Consider the following 12721-nt stretch of genomic DNA (forward strand, 5'->3'; position numbering starts at 1 on the left):
TGTCCCAGTTGGCTTTCATAAATGATACCAGCCACAACTTGCCCTGCAACACACTCAGAATGCAGAGGCTGCTCCTTTATTACAGCACTGCCGACAAACCCACACAACCCATTACTGCTGTTCAAGGAAGTAGAAAGCATCTCCCCAACTTCCCGCAAAGCCCCCAAACAAACAAAAAACCACAAAATAATGATCATGATAATAATGCCAAAATGCTTACAATCTGGAACAATGAACAGAACTATTGTTTTACTTGTAACTTTTAAATTCCTTATATTTGTTTTCACTGTGCAACACCCATTCCAGTAGGAATCGTGGAACACCAACATACAGTACTTGACATATGTAAGGAACTGGTTACACCTCAGGGAAATAAAGAACAAAAATGAAACACAAACTGGGGAACATGACAGAGTTTGCATTTTGTCTTAGCAATCAGAAGTTATGGTTTCACACTACTTGGCCAGAAGGTGTATCTGTGAGTGGGTTTCTGCCAACATGCAGAGTTGTTAGAACTAAGCAGTTCCACATCCAGTTGTTCTTTTTTTCAATAAGCAAGCAAGCTCAATAATTTTTAGTTCTAGCTGCTTGAAGTAATAGCTACAGTAATTCTAATATTCTCCCACACTATCTCTGTTGAAAGCCTTAAGGATATTTATCCAGAACCATTTAAAAATATTTCCCTATTAAGCTGAACAAATACTGGAGAGACTACAATTACAACTACAATCACAGACATTATAAATGAACCTATCTTGATTTACAGTTTAGGTTGTATACCCAAATTACTGCTATACTCCACACCTACTGATGATCTTTGTAGCAAATCATTACATAAATTAATTCAATGAATAATCCTTCACTGACACAACAGACCTCTCCATTGAAACAGCTAGGTTTAAACAATCAAAACAACTTCAGTATATGACAAATAAGAAATAAAGCATTACAAAACACCTTTAAGCAATTCAGAACTTGGAATATGCATTAGCCTTTCTGATTGTTCTCTGACACCACAAGTATTGTTTGCTGATAACATGCCACTGTTTTTTCAAGTTGTTGAATTGCTTTTAAGCCAGTAATATTAGTTCTTAGACCAACTCTTTACTCTTTCTCCATTTAACAAGTGGAGAACTACATACAGCATTTTATTTCATATCATTGACTGACTGCTTTTCATATTACATTGTACTTTTCACATATGCTTTCCATATTACTGGTTTTTTCCACATATTTGGAGGTTTGTATTATGTAATCCTGATATTAAAGTGAGATTATTTCATCTCTATTGAAGATGTGGTAAATCAAATCCCTGGACAGACCAAGAGTGCTTACCTGTGTTCTGTTTAAACAGAACAAAGCTGAGCTCAGAAAGCTGATGGTAAGTAATACAGTCACTGCAAAAGAATGAAGCTGATTCCAAATTTAAAGAAGAGATCTGTTGGTCTGTAGACACACAGAGTCTAAAGAGGTTTTAGCTGCCACAGTTCTGGGTATCTAAAGAAATTTCTAACATATTTGATTGTCACTATAAGCAGCTAATTTTTGTCCCACAGGACCTGAAGTCAACTAAGCATATGTGTGTGTCAGCTTCAAGCCAAAGAATTTGATCGTCACTAATCTAAGCTGGAGGAGGATAAAGCAGCAAATGAGTAATGACTTAAGAGTTAAAATGACAATTACTTGATCATCAATAACCAGAGGAAAACATGCTTAAGGGCAAAAACATACCCAAAAAAGAAATATATAATTTGACACCCCATACAAGTTCCGAAATAAAGCTATTTAAGTTACTAAACAAGCAAAGCTGGGGGATTTAACTTGAAGAACAATTACATTCAAGCTCCACCACCGCTACTATGTTTTCAATCCTTTGTTTCATACAAATTCTTGAGTTTACGTCCACACTTAAGTAAGTTTTGGGTTTTCCACAGAAACATTTCAGTGATTCAGTTGCTCCTCCTCTCTCCTGCTTTATGGCGGCTCTAACAAATTCCAGCACAAAACGAGCCCTGTTACCTGCGGAGATGCAGGAAGGCCGTGTAGCACTGCTTGCGGAACTCCTGGTACTGCTCACTCTGTGTCCCTCCCATGCCTTCCACCATCTCCTTGTTCAGCTTCATCGGGGGAGGAAGGGGTTTGGGGTCCCGGCCCAAAATGTAACCGAAGTCAATGTGGAACAGTTTACCTGCAGAGGAAAGAAAGGCAAAAATGTCACACAGTTCTTGATGCAAAGCTTAGAAAAATAGAATTTTTAAGTCTAGTCTCTAGAGACAGTAGGGAGCTCTCAGAAAATAAAATTCATTCTTTTGTGTAAGGTTTATAACAGTATATTTATATATTCAGTTGTTAACTTGAAATTGTGGTTATCAAGAAGTAAAGCTGATTTCAAATTCACTAGGTGTACTGAAAAGCAAGATTGCTTTTTCTGCTTTTTTGATTTTTAAACATATGGAGTATATTCACAAAGACTGAACCAATATTTAAAACTGGTTAGTAGATATTTAATGTTCAATTTATATAATAGATACTATTAAGTCTTTTCACTTTCTTTAAAATGTATTAGCAAATTAAAATAATACTAAAAGCAGTGCAATGTGTGCATCCTGTTCAGTTGCTGTGGCATGAAATATGGTAAACTTGACACAGAACTAATACAACAAAGGGAAAATAAGACTCAGGATCCTAACAACAACCTTTTGAAGCCACTAAATACCAAAGAAGACTTCAATGTGGTTTCAAAAGTCTTTTGAATTGAGTAAGGTCAAAATTTATCAACAGCTTGGAAATATATTGAAGAAACATCACAACAACTCCAAATCTGAAATTGTACTGCAAAGGCACCAAAGTCTGTCATGCACTCTTTCAGTACTAAAATGAGCTACAACACTTGATCACTACCTTCTCCCTTTCAACTGACTACATTTAAAACATTTCTGCAGCATTAATGTAACAAAAAACTTCTATATACCTGCTGTCTTCAAATGCACAAGGCAACTTCCCTTCATATCAAGAACTTGCACATGGCCATGCTTCTCACCACGGTGCTCACACCTTTATTGGGGAGAATTCACTGTATTTCCCTTCAGTAGTACCGAGCCAAGTGTGAGACACAACACAAAATTGAACTTCAGTCGGTAAACTGCAGTTTACCAGCAACTTCAAAAAACCTAAAATATCTGGATATACTGAAGACTAAATATTATATAAATACACAATGTTGTTAATAGAAATCAAAGTAGAACAATTCATAATTCTTAGGAGGCCATTTCCTAGGAACACTCTTGATTCACTTACATAAAGCAAAAAAAAATGTTTTTCAAAGTGTTCTGCAAATGTTTTTTCAGTTTGAAATGTGTAATTTAAGCAATGACTTGGGCCATAGCAGAACTACATCACAAAAAGATGGTGAGATTGCAGATATTCACACAGATACAAGATAAAAGATCTTTTAAACAAGAATGTAGAAAATTTTAGCACGATTGTTATCTAGACAGAGAGACAGCACAGAACACAGAGTCTTGTTTCAGAATTATGGAACTGAACAGCACTACAAAGGGATGCATTTGCTAAGAGGTGCTTTAATCTACAGCACCTATATTCACTGAGATTTTCATAAGATTAGGTGCTCAGCGCTCCTGAAAAAAAAAAAGGCTCAGTATTTTTCAATTAGTCACCCCTCTGACTATTTCACTGAACGGCTAGGCTTCGCGAATGAAGATTTGGGAAGGGCTCTACCCACATTTGTCACAAGCACGCTGGTGGTTGAAAAGGCCAATATGAGATAGGTATGTCCGATTGCAAAAGGCACAGCAGAAAGATTCCTTAGGTGGTAAATTCTGCAAGGCACGATTCTTTCTGCGTTGTCTTTCTCCTCAAGGGTGATCCCGTGTGCTTTCTCAAAAGCATCAGCAGATGTTACAGATAGTGTGTCTCCAGGCCTCCCGATTGGAGGTCAGAGTAGACCAGTTATGGTGATCAATATGGCCAAGGCTGAGATGTTGTTTCAGGGAGTCCTTGTATCTTTTCTTCGGGGCTCCTCTCTTGCGGCAGCCAGGGGCAAGTTCACCATAGAGCAGGATCTTAGGGAGGCAGTGGTTGGTCCTTCATCCTGGAGACGTGCCCTGCCCAACACAACTGTGTTCTCAGTAACATGGCCTCAATACTCGTGACAGCTGCTTGTTCTAGAACAGATGTATTGGTCACAAAATCTGACCAGTGGATGTTTAGGATTGTACGGAGGCAGCGTTGATGGAAGCGTTCTAGGAGACGCAGGTGGTGGCGGTAGATGACCCATGATTCGGATCCATATAAGAGAGTAGACAGCACTATGGCTCTGTAAACACTGATCTTGGTACTTTTCTTCAAGTGTTTATTTCGCCAGTTTCTGACTATTTCACTGAATAATAATGTAATATCAATAGAGAAGGCTGTTTGATATCTGTCATAAACACTTTTTCAACCCAAGAATCAAATTCCACCACAGTCAATTTTCTATGGGAGATCACATGGAACCTTAAAAGGCAGGCAAAGTATTTGCTGATTCATAAGCGGCATAACCACTACATTTTGCATAACTCATTGTGCTATAAAAAAGCCTTCTTTCCTTCAATACGTTTTTTCTGTGGTGGTATAGGAGCTACTTTTAGATATCATTTTTGTACACCAACTTTTTGAAGTTTGAACATACACAACCCCTCCCACCACTAAGTTACAAAAAATGTTTAATTAAAAAGTTTTGGGGACCTGTTTTCTGTTCACTTATTCAAACCTGTCACCTTGAAGAGTCAAGAGATAAAATTTTGAATAAAATAGTGACTCCTGTGGTAGTAATTTTTTTTTTCTAGTTTGCTCTGGAGATAGGGAATAAAAGATGATAATTAATAATTTATATTGGTAACAAAGATGCACCTAAAACATTCAAAAACATTCCAGTAGTTGAGCAGTAGACACTTACAAAGTATGAGATGAGGTCATCTCTGCATTAACATTATAGTTTTACTAGCTGAACTTAAAAATCCAGCAGATTTTCTGGCTGACTCAAAATGTATGTACAAAGCTTCCATTTAAATGCATTAAATATATTTAATACTTTTCAAACCCGTGTACTAAACACAGACTTGACTAATTTTAATGCAGCTCCTCCAAGATAACTAAACCAGCCCACCATGTCACAGAACATGGACAGAGGGTTCTCCCTGGGGTCTGCCTGAAGCTCCTACACCAGCACAGGGGGAGCAGCCTGAGAGAGCACTTCAGTCCTAGAGATTTCCACAGAGAAACTTGACCCATATTCCCCTCAAGGACTTAATCATAACTGGAGAAGTGAAGAGCAAGCCTGCTTTGGACAAGTTAAATTGGCTGCACATTTAATACCGCCAATTAGGTGATGTTTATATTCTTACTTACGTTAATAAATAATGAATTTATCAAGATAATGAAATTGATGCTTTGAAATCTTCTAGTATTAAGATAAAAGGTTGCAAGTATCTCAAGTGATCATTTCAAGAGAAATTTGTATCAGAGTATAACAATGAATGTTTGTTCCACTTTCAAAACATTAATGAATGTGATATTATCACTCAGCATAAGCCCTATTACTAGAACAGGGTTGGAGAAATTTTCTGGTATCTGTTTGACAAGGTTTAGTATCAGCAAATACTAAATAGTAGCAGACAGAGCAGGATAAAAACAGCAATCTAGGCAGTCTGTATAAAGCAAACTTTTGTTTATTATATGAACTTCAAGACAAATAAGAAAAACAAACAAACAAAAAACCCAAATCAAAACAAAAACACAAAAACCCCCACTTTGCTCTAAAAATTACTGTACCAAGAGTTCATTTTTTAAGAAGACAGAAAATATATTTAATAAGATTTTTTATTCTGTAAGAATTCACTTTTCACTGTGAAAAGCTCATTGTGTTGTAACATAGCCATCAGTCCCGACATGTGTCTTAAGGATGGGGGCAAAACCTGCCAGGAACAACTTAGGAATTGTTTTTTTGGTCAACCCAAAGATATTTGGTTTTGTTTGTTTGTTTGTTTTTACATTACTCAAAACATTACTCATTTGAAATTTGTCAACCCCGGGTAAGACAATGCTTGTCTAGTAACCATAGCTGAAAAACAGTCTACAGCAGAATGAGTATCTTGTTTGGGCAGGTTTTGAGAGAGATTTTTAGTTCTGGAGAGTCACTAATTTGGGGCAGTCTGTATTTGACAGCTTCTTAGTTATGTAATATGGTTGGCAAGAAGCACATGCACACCTTCTCAACAGAATTTAGAAGATGATTCCATGCAACATTCATTTCACAGAATCACAGAGTGGGTGAGGGTGGAAGGGACCTCTAGAGGACACCTGGTCCAACCGCCTGGTTGAGCAGGGCCACCCAGAGCCAGCTGCCTTGACCAGGACCACGTCCAGGCAGTTTCTGAATGTCTCCAGGGACGTACTGTACAACCTGTACCAGCCACCTCACTGTAATCCTTCATACTCATATCATGGTATTTATATACAGTTATCACCTGACTGCTCACCAAATTAGACTGCACGTGACCTTTGTGTAACACCACCTCCTCTAAAGGCCTTGAACTTCCACGTTTTATAAAACAATTACATGTCCTTCCTTCAACAGACAGTGTGAGTGTCATAACACATACACTTCTATCTCTTAGACCATCATGTTTTACCATGATCCAACTTCTTCAGATTTATTACATCTTAATTTAAAGGGCTCTTAATTATTAGACATGTCTATAAATTACAGACAAAACTGGACCTTTAGCTTTGGTTCATTACTGTTCCCAAATGACTGCTAAATCATATGGGGGAGATTTTATTTTCATTTCGGTCATGATTTAAACTAAAAACAGGAGTTATTTAAGACAGTAGGTGAAACAGATTTCATCCTCTGAGCTCCTTAAATTCTTGTAGGGCTAGGTATAGAAGGCCTTGGATTTCTAATATATAGACTCTGAAATCTTCAGACACTTCTTTAAAAATATGAGTTCCTCATAAAAGTGGGGGATTTTAGGCATCTGAGAAAACAATTCAGGAAACACCTCAAGACCACAGACAGGCATGCATGAAATTCCTGCTCTGTCTCAAGGCTCAGAGGAAGACTGTAGGCACCCACAAGGAGTCCAAGATACAGAGCTCTGGAGAGACACTTCTGATGTTCAAAGTGGCTCACTCCTCAAAGTCTAAAAGACTTCTTTCAGGAAGCAGGAAAAATCTCTGCAGGAAAGACTTCCTGCAGAGTCTCTTACCTTAAAACCAGTGCCCTAGTAATGTATGTCCAAATCTTCCATTTAAATACGTTAAATATATTTTATATTTTTCAAACCCACTCTGAACTCCCCATTTAAAGTATTTTACTGTAGGAAAAGCAAGAGAAGGTAGTTACTGACTGGAAGAGGAAAAAAAGCTTGCAGAAAAAAGTAATAATGCGGCATGCACACAAAATTATTTCATTTAAAACCTAAAAGCTGATACTGGTGAGTATTTTTAAGCTTGCCTTTTAAAAAAATTATTTATTTATTTCTTGCGTTTGACTACATTTTTCTACTGAATACCTGGATTTCTAACATACTGGAATAAAGAGGACAGGCCCTTGGAGACCTCAAGGAAATGGCATGAAACATGGAAAGTTTGCCCAACTAGCAGTCAGGGCATCAGGGATTTCAAAGTCCATCTGAGTTCCTTTCAGCCTTGAGAGTTATCTTTGATTAAGTGAAGCATGGACCTTTAGAGACTAAAAATTGATACCTGGTGCTTGCAATAGCCAATAACAGCTGACTGCAGCTGGAGAGGCTGATTTGTCCATCACTTTTACTGCTAATACCTAGATTTAGTAGAGGAAAAAGTTCTCATATAGCAGTAATTTTTCCATTTCACTAGAGGACAGTTACAAAAAACTACTGAAACCAGTACAGGACTCTGAAAACCTTAAATGAAAGGCAGAAGACAAAGCAAATGAGATGCAATTACAGAAATAAAATAAGTTTGATGACAATTGTCTTTTAAGAGTAAAAAAGTCTTACAAATTATCTCAAACTGCTCTGTTCTCATTGCTGGAGGGAAAAAACAACCAACCAAAACACAACAAACCCCAAGCTCAGTACTTCAGTACTTTTCCTGTAACCCCTAAGCCCCACCATTATTTTAACATGGCTCATAACAAAAAAGTACAATTTAGTGACTATTTTAACTGAATTCCTATTTTTAAACTTGAAACGACAGCATAAAAACTCCTCTGATGAAAATGGTTGGATGGATGGGGTGGTTTTCTGGCTTTCCCAGCAAATTCTGACACTACTGTCAAAATCTTGCCTTTGTTAACAGAGCATTGCCATGCTGACAAAAATCAGAATTCCTAATTTATTGTCATCATTTTCATCAGCAGCATGTTACAACTTTTCCAAGACTATACAAAAGTGAAAGTAACATGAGTTTTTAATGACTTATTCAGGATACAGGTTTTAAAGTCATTATGCAGCAACAGCTGGGGGTAAAGCTTATCACCGTCATCCATATGATCAATAGGAGCTCAGCTTGTCCTTAGGATTGTAACTTCCAACTTCTCCCCTCAAGCTGTTGTCCTAGTTAGAACAACTGGGATGTCCATTCTCAAAATACGCTCGATAAATTAAGAAAAAATTCCATATCACAGAAAAAAATATGTTTGATGTATATTGGTAAATGAGAAATACTGTTCAAGATATCTGTAAGAGAAAAAGTTTTAGCAGATCAACAGCTAAGAGTTATGGTCTTTTTGCAATAAGCATCACAGAAAATGGAGTTGCAGGGAGAATCTAAAGGATAAAAGTATATGTTAGTTTGTTTTTTTTTTTAAATAAGGATTTTCCCCTATCAAGACCAGCAACATTTGAAAACACGTTTAAAAATTCTACTACATTTTACATACTATAGTAGTTTGCACCATTAATAAACAGATTTAACAATGTGCTTATCTAAACACTGATATAGAGGGAAGGTTTGAATCCCATAGTTCTTCCATTTTTGTAATCTTCAAACCTGCTTTAGGATAGATGGTTTTGACCATCTGGAAATACAAAACACATGGTGTCATCTCACATGTGGATCTGTTTAGGTCCCTGCTGGCAACCCTTTCTAACCAAGACTGAGGAATAAATCTGATGTCAGTCGGGGCACTTCACACTGGAGACGGACCACAGCTCTACCTCTAAGGATTAAATTAGAAGACAGTACAGCCCTTTCACCTATCAACACATGATAGCACATGTAACATGATGCTAAAACCAAATGACCAAATGTGGTTTTCAAGTTCTGACTGCTCAGTCTTTGACCTGCTCTGAAGATATTTATAACCTGATTTTATCCACATAGCAATTTGCCCTCCTGCTACAGAACAATTTCAGGTGTATGGCTCAGGTCAAAGTACACTTTGGGAACGCACACTGGGGACTTGAACCCACACAAAGGGATTATTGAAAGATGAAGCTGGCCAGTCACCAGGGTGGGTTAGCTCGTCAGACACACCACATGCCCGGCCACTCAAGAAAGCCATTTGAAAGTCTAGGATATCCTGAAATATCTACACACAGCCTGGACCTTCGGGAAATCTTTTTATGTCTATAAAGTAAGTTGAAATTACTAAGACAACTCTAATGGGAAGGGAGACTACACTTCTTTGTGAAAGCTGAAACACTACTGATGACTGTACTGATGTCTTACTCTTCTAAAAGGTTTAGGAAACATGAAGACATCCATATCTGGGTATTTTATCAGTACCTAGATCCCAACTCTACAATCAAAATCAGAGAGTGGAACAAATGCAGAACAAAGTGTTTTTGGGGGAAGGTATGAATTGCAACATACTGGCCTAGTGGATCTTCCATTAAAGTTAACTGAACATACACCTCATGTATCACAATCCCGCTTCACAACCAACCAGCTCGTCTTTCCAAGGCAACAAAGGGAACATTAGCTGTTGATTCAGGTGCTGGCTTTGATATATAAACCAGTCTGTAACCCTAAAAGGAGGCACTGACACTGCTTAAAACCGGGCATTCAGCTGCGAAAGTGTCTTACTGTTTACAAAGCACAGTAATATTTGCTGCTAAAGATCTGGAAACAAGAAATTATAATACAGAGCAATTAATAATATATTTAATCTCCAGAAGAAGTAGAAAATTCAAAGTTTTCAGAGAAAATAAATATTCTTGTTATGCAATACTGACTATATAATACGACCTTCAGGTCACTAGCTAAGACCCATTTATGAAACTGATGCAAGTACTCTTGCAATTTTTAACATTACTGACACATAAGGATGTTTTGCCTGAAAGTTTCCCATATCTCTTTCCACAAAAACTGCTACAGTTGTCCTTGAAGTAAAATGATACAGAGCACTTAAAAACCTGAAAATTTAGATGTCCTGCTCAACACTACTAACTATAGTTCTGTTTCCAGAACTATAGGCATAAGAGTCATGAAAGACCGCAGAAATTACTTCATCAAGATAACTGACACGGTCACATAAAAAATACATTCCTAAGACTGAGTAGGAAACAACTTGTTTTTTATGAATGTCAGTAACTACTGCTTAATATTTAAATTATACTGCATCTATTAGAACATAGACATTTGTATGTTAGAAGGTGGTGCACCAATTCTATCTGAAGGAGTCAAACAGAGATGTGGCTACATTCACGGAACTAAAAGGTAGAGCCAAAAAATGTTAATGGTATTTATTGCCATATAAATGCAAGAGATGTCTGTGAACCCACAGTTGGTACCCAGCATCCTTTACCGTACTGGAAGCCTTCAATTAATTAAATAAATATCATCAAGAAAGGATGCATATAGGGTCATACAATTTTGAAGAAGGTACTTAGAGCATGGATCCTTCAAGAGAAGAATGAAATTAGTTTTTTCCAACTTAAGGCTAAGGGATTCTCTGTAGCAAGACACACGCCTTTGCAGCAAGTCTTTGTTGTATTTGGAACACAAGGATTTCTCACAAAACCTCTCAGCATGTGGCAGAGCACATGCAGTCAGGCTCAGGGTGTATGGTGGATGTGCACTGCCCTCTGCTGCACTCCCTAAACTCTTCCACTAAGTCACTGTGCTGTTACTCTTTAACAGAGACAGGTAAGATGCATTTTATCCCAAAATCAAAACACTAAACTATTGCTACTTCAGGAAGAAGAGCGTGCTACGAAAAGATATATACTCATCACCATTGACAAATGACAGAGACCTCCCAAGACACATTTTTAAACTACTGTTTGTACATTTTCAAGCAGATAAGGAAAAATACACTTCCTTTAGTTGTTCCCCTGTGAGCTTAGAGAAAGACCTTTTACCCTAATCAAGGCCCAGTGTTAATTTTCTACTCTTTAAGAGTATGCCTGTTCAAAGCAATACAAGCTTCAGCCTTATCTGTAAAACTAACAAGCCTCCTCCTTCTTTTTCCAAATAACATTTTTTATTTATATGTTTCTCATTCAATAAGCATTTCACTTTATAACAAACATTCAACCACAACTCTTAACTCTCCATCACTATGTAATGAAGGTATTCAAGGCATCAGAACTCCTAGGGAAGTAGTAGTTCAAAAGTAAGCAAGCAAGTAAAAATAAGCCCAGCACAAAAATTGGGAAAAAAAAAAGTCTCCTATAAGAAATGTTATTTGCAAAAACTTCGTGACGTTTATGCAGATACATATGAACTCATTTTCAACAAAAACACTTGCATTTCCCTCCCTCCCAAAGCACTGATTCTAATAGTTGGAATAGTTTAGCTTTCAAATCCTTCATTTCCTCTAGTTAAGAAGTCTTCTTCTTAATCACTGGATCAAATGTTACCTTAAAAGAGACAATATAACTTACATTTTAAAATATATTCTAATCTACAACATTCAGTGGGTTATACTCACAAGGAAAATGGAACAAAAAAGTGCCAACACATTACAAATTAAACAACTGCTGCTACAAAATTATACTGCTAAAAAGAATTACCTGTTTTTGTTAGCAGTAGATTATCCAGATGTCTATCTCCAACTCCAAGGATATAAGTAATCACACAATAACCAGCTGTAACAAGTAAATTGTAAACATCAATGTAAGTACCCTTCCTGGAGAGCAACAAGTTCCACACAATTAAAGAAAGTATATGACATTATCTTAGGTCTTGTTCACTAGTAGTAAATATAGCACAGAGACTCAGGTAGCAGTGGTGCTGGTGAAGAATAAGCAAAATTATCAGCACCATGAAGAAAATTTGAATGAAACACTTGAAATTTATTCAGTACTGCCCAGATTTTAACTTCTTAATACACAATTACAACTTTAACACTAAAAAGACTAAATTGGTTCAATATTGGGATTAAGATATTTCAAAGGAAGTTGAAATATTTTGAGCAAAATGACTGTAGATATTTCAAACTGAAGATATTGTAAGGGCAGCATTAGACACTGATATGAATCTGAATGTTCACGTCAGAAGCATTCACAAGTCCAGCAGTAAGTCTGGCAGTGATAAAGAGCAAACTCTTTTAACCATTACTTTCACCCATTAACCAAAACAGTTTGAAGACCCTAATGTTTTCAAAACAAATTAAAATTTCAATACAAAAGAATTATTATATAAAATGCTTTAGATCTCCCCAACTCACAATGCAGAGGGGGCAAAGGTAAGATTATTGCTCAAAAGCAAAGAGTACTTAACTTAT

General features: G+C 36.9%; 1 protein-coding gene across 2 annotated transcripts in view; it reads right to left on the reverse strand.

The window, feature by feature from the left end:
- The window catches only part of PIK3C3 (phosphatidylinositol 3-kinase catalytic subunit type 3), a 71112-nt gene that overhangs the window by 21082 nt on the left and 37309 nt on the right, over positions 1-12721 (reverse strand). For both annotated transcript variants that reach the window (XM_051803668.1, XM_051803667.1), the window contains 2 exons: positions 12009-12083; positions 2020-2188 (listed from right to left, as the gene is read on the reverse strand). In XM_051803668.1, the coding sequence (XP_051659628.1) occupies positions 2020-2188; positions 12009-12083 (244 nt within the window). The remainder of the gene's footprint in view (positions 1-2019; positions 2189-12008; positions 12084-12721) is intronic.

The sequence above is a fragment of the Manacus candei genome, unplaced genomic scaffold, assembly GCF_025592945.1.
Source record: "Manacus candei isolate 608988 ecotype Guabito, Panama unplaced genomic scaffold, ASM2559294v1 h1tg000059l, whole genome shotgun sequence".
NCBI lineage: Eukaryota > Metazoa > Chordata > Aves > Passeriformes > Pipridae > Manacus > Manacus candei.